A 12,586-nucleotide genomic window follows, 5' to 3' on the forward strand; every position below is an offset into this window, starting at 1 on the left:
AAAAAAAAAAAAAAAAAAAAGAGATCAGCAACTAAGTGAAAATACATGCATCGAACATGTGAGATATGGTTGAAGCAATACTTAGAGGGAAATGCTGATATTAGAAAAAGCAGAACCTGAAATTTAAGAGCTAAGCATGAATCTCAAGAAGTTAGAAGAAGAACTGCAAAATAAACACAAAGAGAGAAAGAGAAAGTAATAGAGGTAAGAAAAAGCAGAATTGAATAAAATAGAAAATTAATAATTGAGACAATCAACAAAGCCAAAAGTTGGTTTTCTAAAAAGACCAAAATTGATAATTGTTTAGTGATACTATTGGTCAAAGAAATAAAAAAAGAGAGAAGAAGAAAGAAAAAAAAAAGAGGGAAGACACAAATCATCACTATCAGGATGGAGAAAGGGGGCATTGACTAACTAACTACAGATGCTGAGGAGATTAAAAAGATATTATGAAAATATTTTTGTCAGTAAATTTAAATATGTAGATAAAATGGACAAAATCCTAGAAGAATATTAAATCCAGCATATTTCATCAAAATTTAGTTATACAATATTTAAATTAAAGCCCTGCTTAATAGTAGCACTAACCTACCAAGAATAGGAAGAGTCAGTAAAGATGTCAATTCTCCCCAAATTTCAAATTAATTTATCATTTCAGTAGATTCAATACCAGTCTTAATCCTGCTAAGGTTTTGTTCTTCACTTTAGAAATTGATGGCTTTATTCTAAGATTTACATGGAAATACAAAAGAACTAGCTAGCCAAAGATAGTTTGAAAAAGAAGAACAAAGTTGGGGGGTTTATACTACCTGACTTCAAAACTTATAAAGGTACCAGATCATACAATTCTTAGCGGTGGATCAAAAAAGAAAAAAAAAAATCAAAACAAAAACGAGACAGGGCAGGTGCAGAAGCTTCTGCCTGCAAGAAAATATTTGAATAGACATTTTCATCAAAAAATATACATAGTCAATGTGTACATGAAAAAGTACCCTACATCATTGGCCATCAGAGAAATGTGAATTCAAAGCAAAAATGAGTAGGAAATTAAAGCATTAAGAATGACTCATGTATTTCCGCTTTGGACCAAGAGGAAGTAACAGGGACCAGATTTACCCTCCTTTTTGAAACAACCAAATATATCTGAAACAACAATTCTCAAATCAGAGAAGAACTCTATAAAATAGGAAACAAATGAGGTGAACCCAATGATTGAACCCAATGATTACCCTAGATATACTGTTTGGAGAAAGTTTCCAGGTCCCAGAGCAAGAAAGGGGCACCATCCCATATCCTGCAAGTCTCCCTGAGCTGAGGAGACAGCTGAGAGTCTAGAGAGCCAGGCAGCTGGAGTGTGAATAGCAGAGGACCAAAGACAAGAGAGCAGCACCCAGAGAGAACTTGCAGGTCCACAAAAGGCCCCCTCAAGTATTCAGCTGAGCCCTGATCAGAGCATGTGTGTGAGGGAAAATGTCCCAGGTGAGGGAAAAAACAACTTGAAATGATTTGAGCAAACAATAACCAGTGCTCACAAAGTTCAGAGAATAGTGTGAATTTGTGTGTCGATTCCTTGGAACATCATGCTCCATGAAGGCAACACCCATATTTTGTCCCATCATCCTAAAAACATGGTAGCTTGGTACCAGATGAAGAGGGTCTGGCCACCTGTCACTGCCAGCCAATATGCAGAGACGGGATAGGTCCACCAAACTTTGTCAGAAGGCCGGGATTCTGGAGAGCAGTGACAGTAGCCGCGCTAAGACTGTTCTGTTCTTTCATTTTTATATTTATTTATTTATTTATTTTGGGAAAGAAACTCAAACTGTTGCCCTGCGTAGAGTGCCCTGGCTCACAGCAACACTTGAGCCACAGGCACCGAGCCTGTTCTTTCATTTTTCAAAGTACAGTTTTATACATAAAAGTTTAAAGACCATACCAACCTCTATTTCAAATAATAATCAGCATATCTCAGTGACCTATTATTACAACATTCCAATTCAAAAGTTAATCTCTTGGCTTGGTGCCTGTAGCTCAAGCTGCTAGGGCACCAGCCACATACACCAGAGCTGGCGGGTTCAAATCCAGCCTGGGCCCACCAAACAACAATGATGACAACTACAACAACAAAATAGCCGGGTGTTGTGGTGGGCATCTGTAGTCCCAGCTACTTGGGAGGCTGAGGCAAGAGAATCACTTAAGCCCAAGAGTTGGAGGTTAGTGTGAGCTGTGACCCCACAGTACTCTACTGAGGATGACATAGTGAGACTCTGTCTCAAAAAAAAAAAAGTTAATCTCCTAAATCAATCCACCTAAACTACTCAAGATGAGCATCTTCAGGGTGGGAGCTAAATTTACAAAATAAGAATGGGAGACAGAGATGAAGGTCAGGCTGGACCTAAACCGACCAGACCAGCTGTGCCATGTTGACGCTAGCCTGACATACTCCATCTTATTTTCACTACATGTGCTTTCAGCAGGTGTTGTTATCCTGCAGATGAGGAATGAGTTTATAACATGACCATCCTTACCGAGAGTGAGTTTAGAACATGACCATCATGGCTCGGCGCCTGTGGCTCAAGTGGCTAAGGCACCAGCCACATACACCTAAGGTGGCGGGTTTGAATCCAGCCCAGGCCGGTCAAACAACAATGACAGCTGCAACCAAAAAATAGCCAGGCATTGTGGCGGGCACCTGTGGTCCCAGCTACTTGGGAGGCTGAGGCAGGAGACTCACTTGAGCCCAGGAGTTGGAAGTTGCTGTGAGTAGTGATGCCACAGTGCTCTGCCCAGGGGGACAGCTTGAGGCTCTGTCTAAAAAAAAAAAAAAAAAAAAAAAAAAGGAACATGACCATCATTACCTAGAGTGAGTTTAGAACATGACCATCATTACTGAGGAAGTTTATAACATGACCATCATTACCAAGAGTGAGTTTAGAACATGACCATCATGACCGAGAGTGAGTTTAGATCATGACCATCATTACTAAGAATAAACTGGGACTATGGACATACACCATGGCTCCCAGCTAATTTTTCAAAATTTTTAGTAGAGATGAGGTCTTGCCCTTGCTTAGGCTGGTCTCAATAATGGCTAAGACTTCAAGTTTGGGGATTTAGAGAGAGGGAGAAGGAAAGAGAAAGGGAGAGAGAAAGGCTCCCACATACATCTCCTCCTCACTCACTGTATGAACTTCACTTCTTTAAGCCTCAGTTTCCACATTTATAACAGGAAATAACAACTCCTACTCTCCATAGGTTGCAGAGTTAAAATGAGGTTATGAATATAAAGCTTCTAGTACTGTGCTTGCCACATGATAAGCTTTAAATATGTGACAGTCAATTGCATCCTTATAACTATCTACGTATGCTGTTTTTTGTTTTGTTTGTTTGTTTTTTGAGACAGAGTCTACCCTCGGTAGAGCGCCGTGGCTTCATCATAGCTTACAGCAACCTCTTGGGCTTGAGCAATCCTCTTGCCTCAGCATCCTGAGTACCTGGGACTACCAGGCAGAGCCGCAACACTTGTGAAGTTTTTTCTATTTTTTGCACAGACAGGGTCTCCCTCTTGCTCAGGCTGGTTTTGAAATCCTGAGCTCAGGAGATCCACCCACCTCAGTCTCCCAGAGTGCTACAATATGCTTTTTTTACTTCATGGCTTTATGAATATCCGATATAATATTATAGGTGTGTATATATTATCTCTCTGTCTCACTATATTATAATTGTCACAGAGATATTTTGTTTGATTCACCTCTGTATCCACAATACTTACAATGATGCCTGGTTCAGAGTGGGGATACCATGAATATGTGTGGAAAGAATAGTTGTTATGACCATGATTATCCTTACAGCATCTCACAGCTCCCATAGTAGTTGAGACAGTCTCATTGTGTTGCCCCAGGCTAAAGTGCCATGGCTTCATAGCACACAGCAACTTCAAACTCCAGGGCTCAAGCAATCCCTCTTGCCTAGCCTCCCAGAGTGCTAGGATTATAGGCATGTAGCTATATAAGCACTATAGGCAAGTAGCTGTGACTATGGACATACACCATGGCTCCCAGCTAATTTTTCAAAATTTCTAGTAGAGACAGGGTCTTGCGCTTACTTAGGCTGGTCTCAAACTCCTGAGCTCAAGGGATCTCCCTCCTCAGCCTCCCAGAGTGCAAGGATTATAGGCATGAGCCACCTGTAATCCAGTCCCTGTAAATGCTTTAAATGCTTTCCATGTGGTATGCAGTAAATTGGAACCTAAAACACTTAACCGTCATGCTGTATTGCCTCCCAGCTCAGCTAAGTTGAGTGAATAAATGACCTCCTGGCTGGGATAGATGATATGAACACACATGTCACAAAAACAGAGAGGGTGTTCATGTATTTCAACACTGGCTTCTGTGAATAAGCAAGTATGGTGAATGTCATGTGCTCTAAGATGTGTATTTAATTCTTCAAACCTTTCTACATTTCCATAAATTTTCTAAAATAATAATGTATTGTTTTTACAAATGGAAACAAAACTTTTTAAATGAGGGGGATGACAACAAATAAAAGAGCCTAGAATGGAAGAAAGCATTTATGTGTCTATTTCAAGCACATTGAATTTTATGGGCACTCAAAGAAAAGTAGGCAAAGTGAACACATATTTTCAAGTTTTATACAGTGTCCCAGATCCCTTTTGGGTCTGCCAACAACTTACTAAATTCAAATGGGTAAGGAGTCACTGGGTTTAGTCATTGGCTTCACTTTCCTTGGCTCTACACAAACTTTTCAAAATTGACTACTGCCTCATGAGTATGATCTATTCGATTATGGGTCTGACCCAGAACTATACAATTACAAGACTTAAAAAGACTTAAAAAATACACCAAGGTTTTACATATTAAAACATGATACTCTTTAAGTTTAATGACTCTTATTCTAAGTATCCTTTGGTTGCTTTAAAATATTAGGTATCTGTGATCTTCTGAACGAGGTTATTAGACGCAAGGGAACAAAAGTTTTTCTTAAAAGTATATATATATTACAAAAGTGCCTAAATATTCATTGTAAAAAGAAAAGAGTATAAGTATACTTAAGGTAGAGTCAAATCCCCTCGCTCCATCCTTGTCATCTTAGCCCTAGAGGCAGCCATTGATTGTGGTTTGGTATTTATCTTTCTCTGGACATTACGCTCTTTTCTTTTTTCTGAAATTTGCTTTAGCTTTTCCTAAATAACTTTTTAAGAATTATAACCATTCTTGTTTAAAACATTTTCTATCACAGAGAATCACAAACCCACACAAAAGTAGGCAGAATAATACAATGGTCTCCCATGCGTCCGTCACCCAGCCCAACAACCATCAGCCCACAGCCCATGTATGGTCCCGTCCATATCCATCGCTTCCCTCCATCCAGTACCATATTAAAGCAAATTCCACATCGTATACCATCCATCTGTATTTACATATGAATCTCTAAAAAGAATGACTTTTTAAAACAAAATCAATTACTAATGTTACATCTAAAGCATTCCTTAATATTACCAAATTTCCAGTGTTTAAATTCCAGTTGTCTCATAACTGTCACAAATGGAGGGTAGGGTGTTTTTTCTTTTTTTAGAGACAGAGTCTCATTTTGTTGCCCTCGATAGAGTGCTGTGGTGTCATAGCTCACAGCAACCTCCAGCTCATGGACCTAGGCCATTCTCCTGCCTCAGCCTCCCAAGTAGCTGGGACTACAGGAGCCCACCACAATGCCCTACTATTTTTTTGTTGCAGTTTGGCCGGGGCCAGGCTTGAAAGTGCCACCCTCGGTATATGGGGCTAGTGCCCTACTCACTGAGCCACAGGTGCCACCCAAGTGTAGGGTTTTTTTAAAAGTCAGAATCCAAATGAACTCCCCACATAGTGATTGCTTGGTATAGCTTATAATTCTCTTTCCATCAGTAAGCTCCCTCCCATCTCTTATTCCCTTATAATTTATTTGTTAAAGAAACCAATTTGTTTGGCCCTTGGCGTTTTCTACCATCTGGATTATGTAGATCACATCCCTGTGGTATAAGTTAACACGTCTCTCTGCCTTCTTGCTTCCTTTGAAGGCTCTGAAGTCCTGATTCAGATTCAGGTTCAATTTGTTTTATAAGAATTTTGCATAGATAATCCTTTATTCTTTCTATCAGGTTACTCAAGATATCAGATCATCTCTTTCTTTGTGTGATGTTAGCCACTAATAATGTTCAATATTGTTGCACAATGGCAAATTTCTATCATTTCTTTTTCATACATTAACAGTAATCTTTTTGTAAAGGAAACTCCCCTTTAATCTACAACTTGGTTACCCAGTTGTATGCTTTATGAAGGCGAGAGAGGATAAATGAGGGCTTTCTTTTCTTCAATTGTTTTTCAAAGTAATGAGTTGGTTTCCTAGAATCCTCTCATTTATTTTGGTATCATTATGAATTCATTGAGTTAAACATATCTGATGATCTCCAGTTATTATAGTATTAATGCTCAAATCATTTCATCTTAGCCAGCGGGAACCTTTTGTTTTAATTGACAAAAACTGCATATGCAAAAAAAGTACATACACATTTTAAGAAAAGAAAACACTGTATTAAAATGGTAATACAAGTATATACCAATAATAAAAGAGCACAAGTTATATTTGACTTCTGCAATCACAAGGGGTGTGCAAAGTGGGGACCTCAGCGTCCAGACACTTCTGATTACAGCAAACTACTGCTTAAGCAGCATTGACCAAAGTGTCCCCTTGTACTGGTATGCATGCCATTTCAATTTCTTCCCAAAGTACTGCCAGTGTAGTCAGTTTTTACAGAACACTACATCCTTTAAGATCCCTGACAGGCAGAAGTCAAGGGGTGTTAAGTCAAGAGAATGTGGGGGAGACTCAGCCCGCACGTCTTTGTCCTCTCCATGGTCCTGGCAAATTCTCATCAAAATAAGCTCTCACGTCTTGGTGGAAATGCAGCAGGACCACATTTTCCCAATTTCCCCACATCCCAACCTTTGGTAACCACTATTCTAATCTCTGTTTATATGAATTTGACTTTTAAGAATTCCACATTGCCATCGTTTGAATGATGGTGTCTCCTCCAAAATTCATAGTGAAATTTAATCCCCAAGCAACAAGGGTACCTGTGAAATTTACTAAGTGTAGAATATAAATGTCTTAACACAATAACTAAGAAAATGCCATGAAGGCTATGTTAACCAGTTTGATGAAAACATTTCAAATTGTATGTAAACATTGTACATTCTGTACATTGTATCCCATGACTGCATTAATGTACACAGCTGATTTAATTTAAAAAAAAAGAAATAAAGAGATGACAACATCTGATCAAATAGAAAATTAAAAAAAAAAAGAAGGGTAGCTGTAAAAAGCCTTCATGAATGGGATTAGCACCCTCATAAAAAGGCTTGAGGTTGAAGGAGAGTTCCTTTGTTCCTCTGCTCTTCTGCCTCGTGAGGACACAGTGTCCCTCCCCTGTGAAGTATTCCCCAAATTCCATCTCAGAAGCTGAGGCACATCAGACACCAAACCTTCCAGAACCTTGATCTTAAACTCCTCAGCTTCCAGAACTGTGAGAAATAAATTTCTGTTGTTCATAAATTACCAAGTCTGCAGTATTTTGCGATAGCAGCATGAAGCAGACTAAGATGCACATATAATCAGGTCACGTGGTATTTCTCTTTCTGTGCCTGGCTTATTTAACAATACATCCTCCAGATTCATCACGTTGTCGCAAATGACAATGTTTCCTTCTTTTTGAGGGCTGAGCACTATTCCATTGTGTATATGTATGTACCGCATTTTATTTATCTATTGATAGATCTCCTAGGTTGGTCAAAATATTAACTATTGTGAATAACACTGCAATAAATATGGGAGTGCAGATCATCTCTTTTTAAACATCTCTTTAAGTATATATTTAACACATTTGGTTCAATTCCTTTGGGTATATTAGATACCCAATAGTGGGATTACTGGGCAATATGATGGTTCTATTTTTTAATGTTTTTCATCATTTCTTATTTTTATTTAACATTTAAAATATTCACAGGTAGAGCATTATATTCCATATTAACATTTAAAATATTCACAGGTGGAGTATTACATTCAGACATCTCCATGGCAGATGTACCAAACAAAGCAGACAGGCATTCCACGGTTACAGAATTACATTCTTTGTGACTATGTGATAGTTTACCTTAGATTTTACCTAGAAAACACCAGTTTAAAAAAAAAAAAGGTTTTGAGTGTTTCACTGGATTAATTTCCTTAAAAAGTGAACTGCATTTCAGGAACGATAACTGCATATTCATCCACACTTTTGTAAAATTCCAAACTTTTTTAGTAGTCTTTTAACATACTTCAGTTAGGAACACTGAAATAATAAAAACTCAATTCTTTCTCTTCTTCCCTCAACGGCCAAGCCAGGATGTACTTACTTTCACTCTTTTTCCCTTAAGTCTTTGTTTCTAAATATATTATGTAGACTAGGTTGATCACAGCATCTTGACTAGCCAATGAGGTAGGAGTATTCTTCCAAAGACGTTCCTAGGCATTTATAAAGCAAAGTAAAAGGCAATAATCAAAAAAGTTCTTTTTCAGTGGTTGTTCTTTTAAAAAAATGCTAAGAGCACTGGAAATTGGCCAAATGCTGCTCATATTTTGTTAAAAACAAAGAGGAAAAATGGGTCAGAAAGCCCCTGATACAGAGTATGTTAAAGGGCAAAACTTGAGCACTGGCATTAATTAAATCCACTGTGGCCTTACAAGGAAGATACTCATCCCTCAAAACGCCAAGCTTTCTCCCTGGGAGAAATCCTACCAAAGTTTAAACAGAAAACAACAGGACTCTACCCCTTCTTTTTAATATAAGTTAATTTGTTTCTTCTTTTAACCCAGATCTCATCCTTTCCTACATATACACAGATTAATAACTTCAGTATACAGCATATCCAGTGACTTTTTTTTTTTGAGACAGAGTCTCACTATGTCATGCTCAGTAGAGTGCCATGACGTCACAGCTCACAGCAACCTCTAACTCTTGGGCTTCAGCAATTCTCTTACCTAAACCTTCTAAGTAGCTAGGACTAAAGGCGCTCACCACAATGCCTGGCTATTTCTTTGCTGCAGTTGTCATTGTTGTTTAGCAGGCCCAGGCCAGGTTCAGACCTGCGTGCCTTGGTGTATGTGGCCAGCACCCTAATCTCTGAGCTATGGGTGCCAAGCCCAGTAGCATATTTTAATTCATAATCAGTCAACTTACCAACTGTGCCAGAGAAATGCTACTTTATTAACAGAATGCTAAACAGCTAGAAAATGCCTAGATAATAGAATTCAGCAACATCTCTACATGAGCAGATTTATTTCAAAATGTACACACCCCCTAAATTCATATAGACTTAGGAGATTTGCCCACCATTTCATCTTCATCTACCCCCAAATCAAAAGTCCTATGTTCTAACTACTTTTTATGTGTGCCTGAAATAAGGAATACCTGAAAAATCTATCCATTTAATAAGACGGACATGTTTCCAAATAAGGGGAGCTATCAATCATGTTTGTCTAAAATACATATTTTGAACACACTAGAACTATTATTTGAAGACTACACTACAAATTTATTTTACCAGTTTGCGCCTATTAACGTTACTGCTAAATGTACTAAAAATGTTCTCCAAGAAGTGTTTGAAAAAAAAAAGAATAGCTGCCAGAATAAACTGGTGACTTGGCAGATGGCTTTGAAACTAAGTCCTTAACCACTCAGTTAGATAAAAATTCTTTCCTCTTCACTGCCACCTTCTTTCATTTGTCAGAGTTCTCTTTACAGACATTATTTTTCTAAGGCACACCGTGCTGTATTTATTGCTGCAAAGCCCCTGAAATCTGTGCCTCAATTTGTCTGCTTCATCATCAAGTTAAATGAGAACCACTCAATGAGTGCCTGCTAAAACGTAGTGACATCGTGTCTAGAATGCCACTACCCAGTAGATTAGCTGCAAAATAACTCAGTCTACTGACACAAAGACCAAAAAACACCAGAATATTCTTTTTTTGGTCAGCACTGGGTTTGAACCCACCACCTCTGGCATATGGGGCCAGTGCCCTACCCTTTGAACCACAGGCACCACCCCAGAGTATTCTTGATATGGTCTTTCTCTGCAAACTACCTACATTACCTACTCTGACAGTAAAGCTCAGTGACATCTCTGGCTACATAAAATCCATACTCAATGTTATCAAATAAAATGTTAGGCCAGTCAGCTTTCACAAGTTTTATTAAATCCCACTCTAATTTAACAATATCTGATTTTATAGACATCATCCCATGGCGAACATATTTAATAAGTGAAAGGAAATCAAACATCTCACCTAAGACATTTTTTCTGCAGACTAAGCAAAAAGAACTCTACGGGTAATGACATACCCTTGCTCAGAGTTCTCGTACAAACCAAGTTGCTTATCAAACTGTATCTGCTAATATTTTAATACAGTAAGTTTAGTGATTGTAGTTCTCACATAAGTACCTCAGTGAGATAACATTTTGACAGTTTCACTACCTTTGCGAATTAGAATATATTCCAGGAAAACAGTGAAGAGCAAAATGAACATAAAAAGTTATGAAAAGAAAATGAAGTGAAGAAGAAAAAAAGAGTGAAATATCCTTGGAATGGAAAAGTCAAACAAGTCTATAAACATTGGGTTGGAAGAGTACAGATCGAGTATGGATTTCACAAGCCAAAAGTTGATAAACTCAATGCAGTACAAATCCTTCTTATTGTAAAGGCTGAAGTGCAACTAACAGGTCTCTAAAATTGTTACTTTGGGCCTTACACCTTACCAACTCTTCTAATTAAAAAAGGCCACAGCAGTTGAGATTGTTGTTTTTTATTTTATTATTTTACATGAGTTGTGGGCACAAAGCACTCCTCCTTCATAAAGTTGACAATTAGCTTCACTCAGAACATTTTTAATAATACACATTAAAAAACAGTATTCATCTTACGAATTGTTCTGCCATCCAAACATACAATAGCTTGGAGCACATTTAGAAAACAAAGCCAATGTAAAAAGACAGATTTAAAACAACTGCAACAGTAGGTTAAGTATGGCTCGATTTTACAGTTTTCTTACTGCATCGTCAATGTCAGAAATCTGTTCCTTCCGCTGGCTCCACTGCTCCTGGAGCCTTTCCTTCCTGGTTTCATTTCACCTTCTGGATCCAACCAATATTCTCTAAATCAATTAGACTTTTCCCTTTAAAGTCCCAAACAATAAAGTACCTCATCTTGCCCATGGGAAACATGTTATCATCTCTGCCGCTGCTGCTGCTGCTCTGTTTGGAAGGTGACAGAGCTCTTGAAGTTTCACCAGTCTTTCGCTTCTTCACAGATTTTTCTGGAGCAACTTGCTTTTTCCTCTGTAACTTTTTGTCTACTTCAGTGTCTGAATCACTGCCAGAAGAGCTTGGAGAAACAAGTTCCTCTGACTTAGGCGTTGCTCTGCTCCTGCAGCCTTGCACCCTCATGCTCACTCAAGACTCTATTTTTAACTTTTTGAGGAGCTTCCATGCTGTTTTCCATAATGGTTGTACTAATTTATATTCCCACCAACAATATGCAAGGCTTCCCTTTTCTCCACATCCTCACCAACACTTATTATCTTTGGTCTTTTTGGTAATAGCTATAGGCGGTAAGTGGAAAAATTTTCCAGCTGGCTCCTGTGTGTCCATTGTGAGATGACCGCAATAGAATCTGATGGCTCTTGCAGCTCCTATTCCAGACCTCAAATCAGCAATTTCTCCTCAATAGATTTGGTTCCTCTTGTTGGAAAACGAGTGTAGAAACTACAAGCTGGGTACTAAAGCTATACTTACTCTTAAAAAGACATCAGTTTTTTTCACCTTTTTCTTTCTTTCCTTTTTTTTTTTTTTTGAATGCTATAAAGAATTTTCTATCTACAGTGCTAAATTCAATCAATTACTTAAGAGTTCAATAAAAAAAAATAAGAATTCAGATGCCTGTGGCCAAAAATCAGAAGCTAAGCAGCGATGAGAATGGCAATGCGGACCTCTCTGCACATGAGAATGACAGTGCTGTCACAAGGTGATACAAACACTGACCACCCTGATGCACCCACAAACACGCCACATGAACCTGGAAGGAAAAGTGGGATAAAGGAAAAGTGGAAGGCAAAGAAATGTAAATATTCTTTCAAATGTGTAAGGTTGTCTCAAGGAAGTGACCAACCATTTTTTGGAGTTCAATTTAGCTGGCACAGTCAAGAAAAAGATACAACGGTGTTTGCAACTGCAGAAAGCAACAATTGCCTTATATGACCAAGCCTGATTTTTCTCATGTAATGAATATGTTGTGAGTATAAAGCATAAACTTTGGGCTAGGTACTGGTGAAGAAGGGGTTATGGTTCTCAAACTCCTAGCCTCAAAAAGGACATAGGCACACGAGCAATTTTAAGAAATAAGAGATTCGGCTCGGCGCCTATAGCTCAACCGGCTAAGGCACCAGCCACGTACACCTAAGGTGGCGGGTTCGAATCCCCAGCCTGGACCCGCCAAACAAC

The 12,586-nt window shown here is 38.5% G+C and overlaps 1 protein-coding gene across 1 annotated transcript in view; it reads right to left on the reverse strand.

Moving 5' to 3' along the window:
- LOC100944927 (cytidine monophosphate-N-acetylneuraminic acid hydroxylase) overlaps window positions 1–11,478 on the reverse strand; it is a 108,314-nt gene extending 96,836 nt beyond the window's left edge. The window contains exon 1 of the mRNA XM_023512315.1: window positions 11,289–11,478. Within this exon, the coding sequence (XP_023368083.1) occupies window positions 11,289–11,311 (23 nt within the window). The 5' untranslated portion in view covers window positions 11,312–11,478. The remainder of the gene's footprint in view (window positions 1–11,288) is intronic.
- Between the last annotated feature and the right edge of the window lie 1,108 nt (window positions 11,479–12,586).

Source organism: Otolemur garnettii, unplaced genomic scaffold (assembly GCF_000181295.1).
Source record: "Otolemur garnettii isolate 467f Iridium unplaced genomic scaffold, OtoGar3 scaffold00026, whole genome shotgun sequence".
Classification (NCBI taxonomy): domain Eukaryota; kingdom Metazoa; phylum Chordata; class Mammalia; order Primates; family Galagidae; genus Otolemur; species Otolemur garnettii.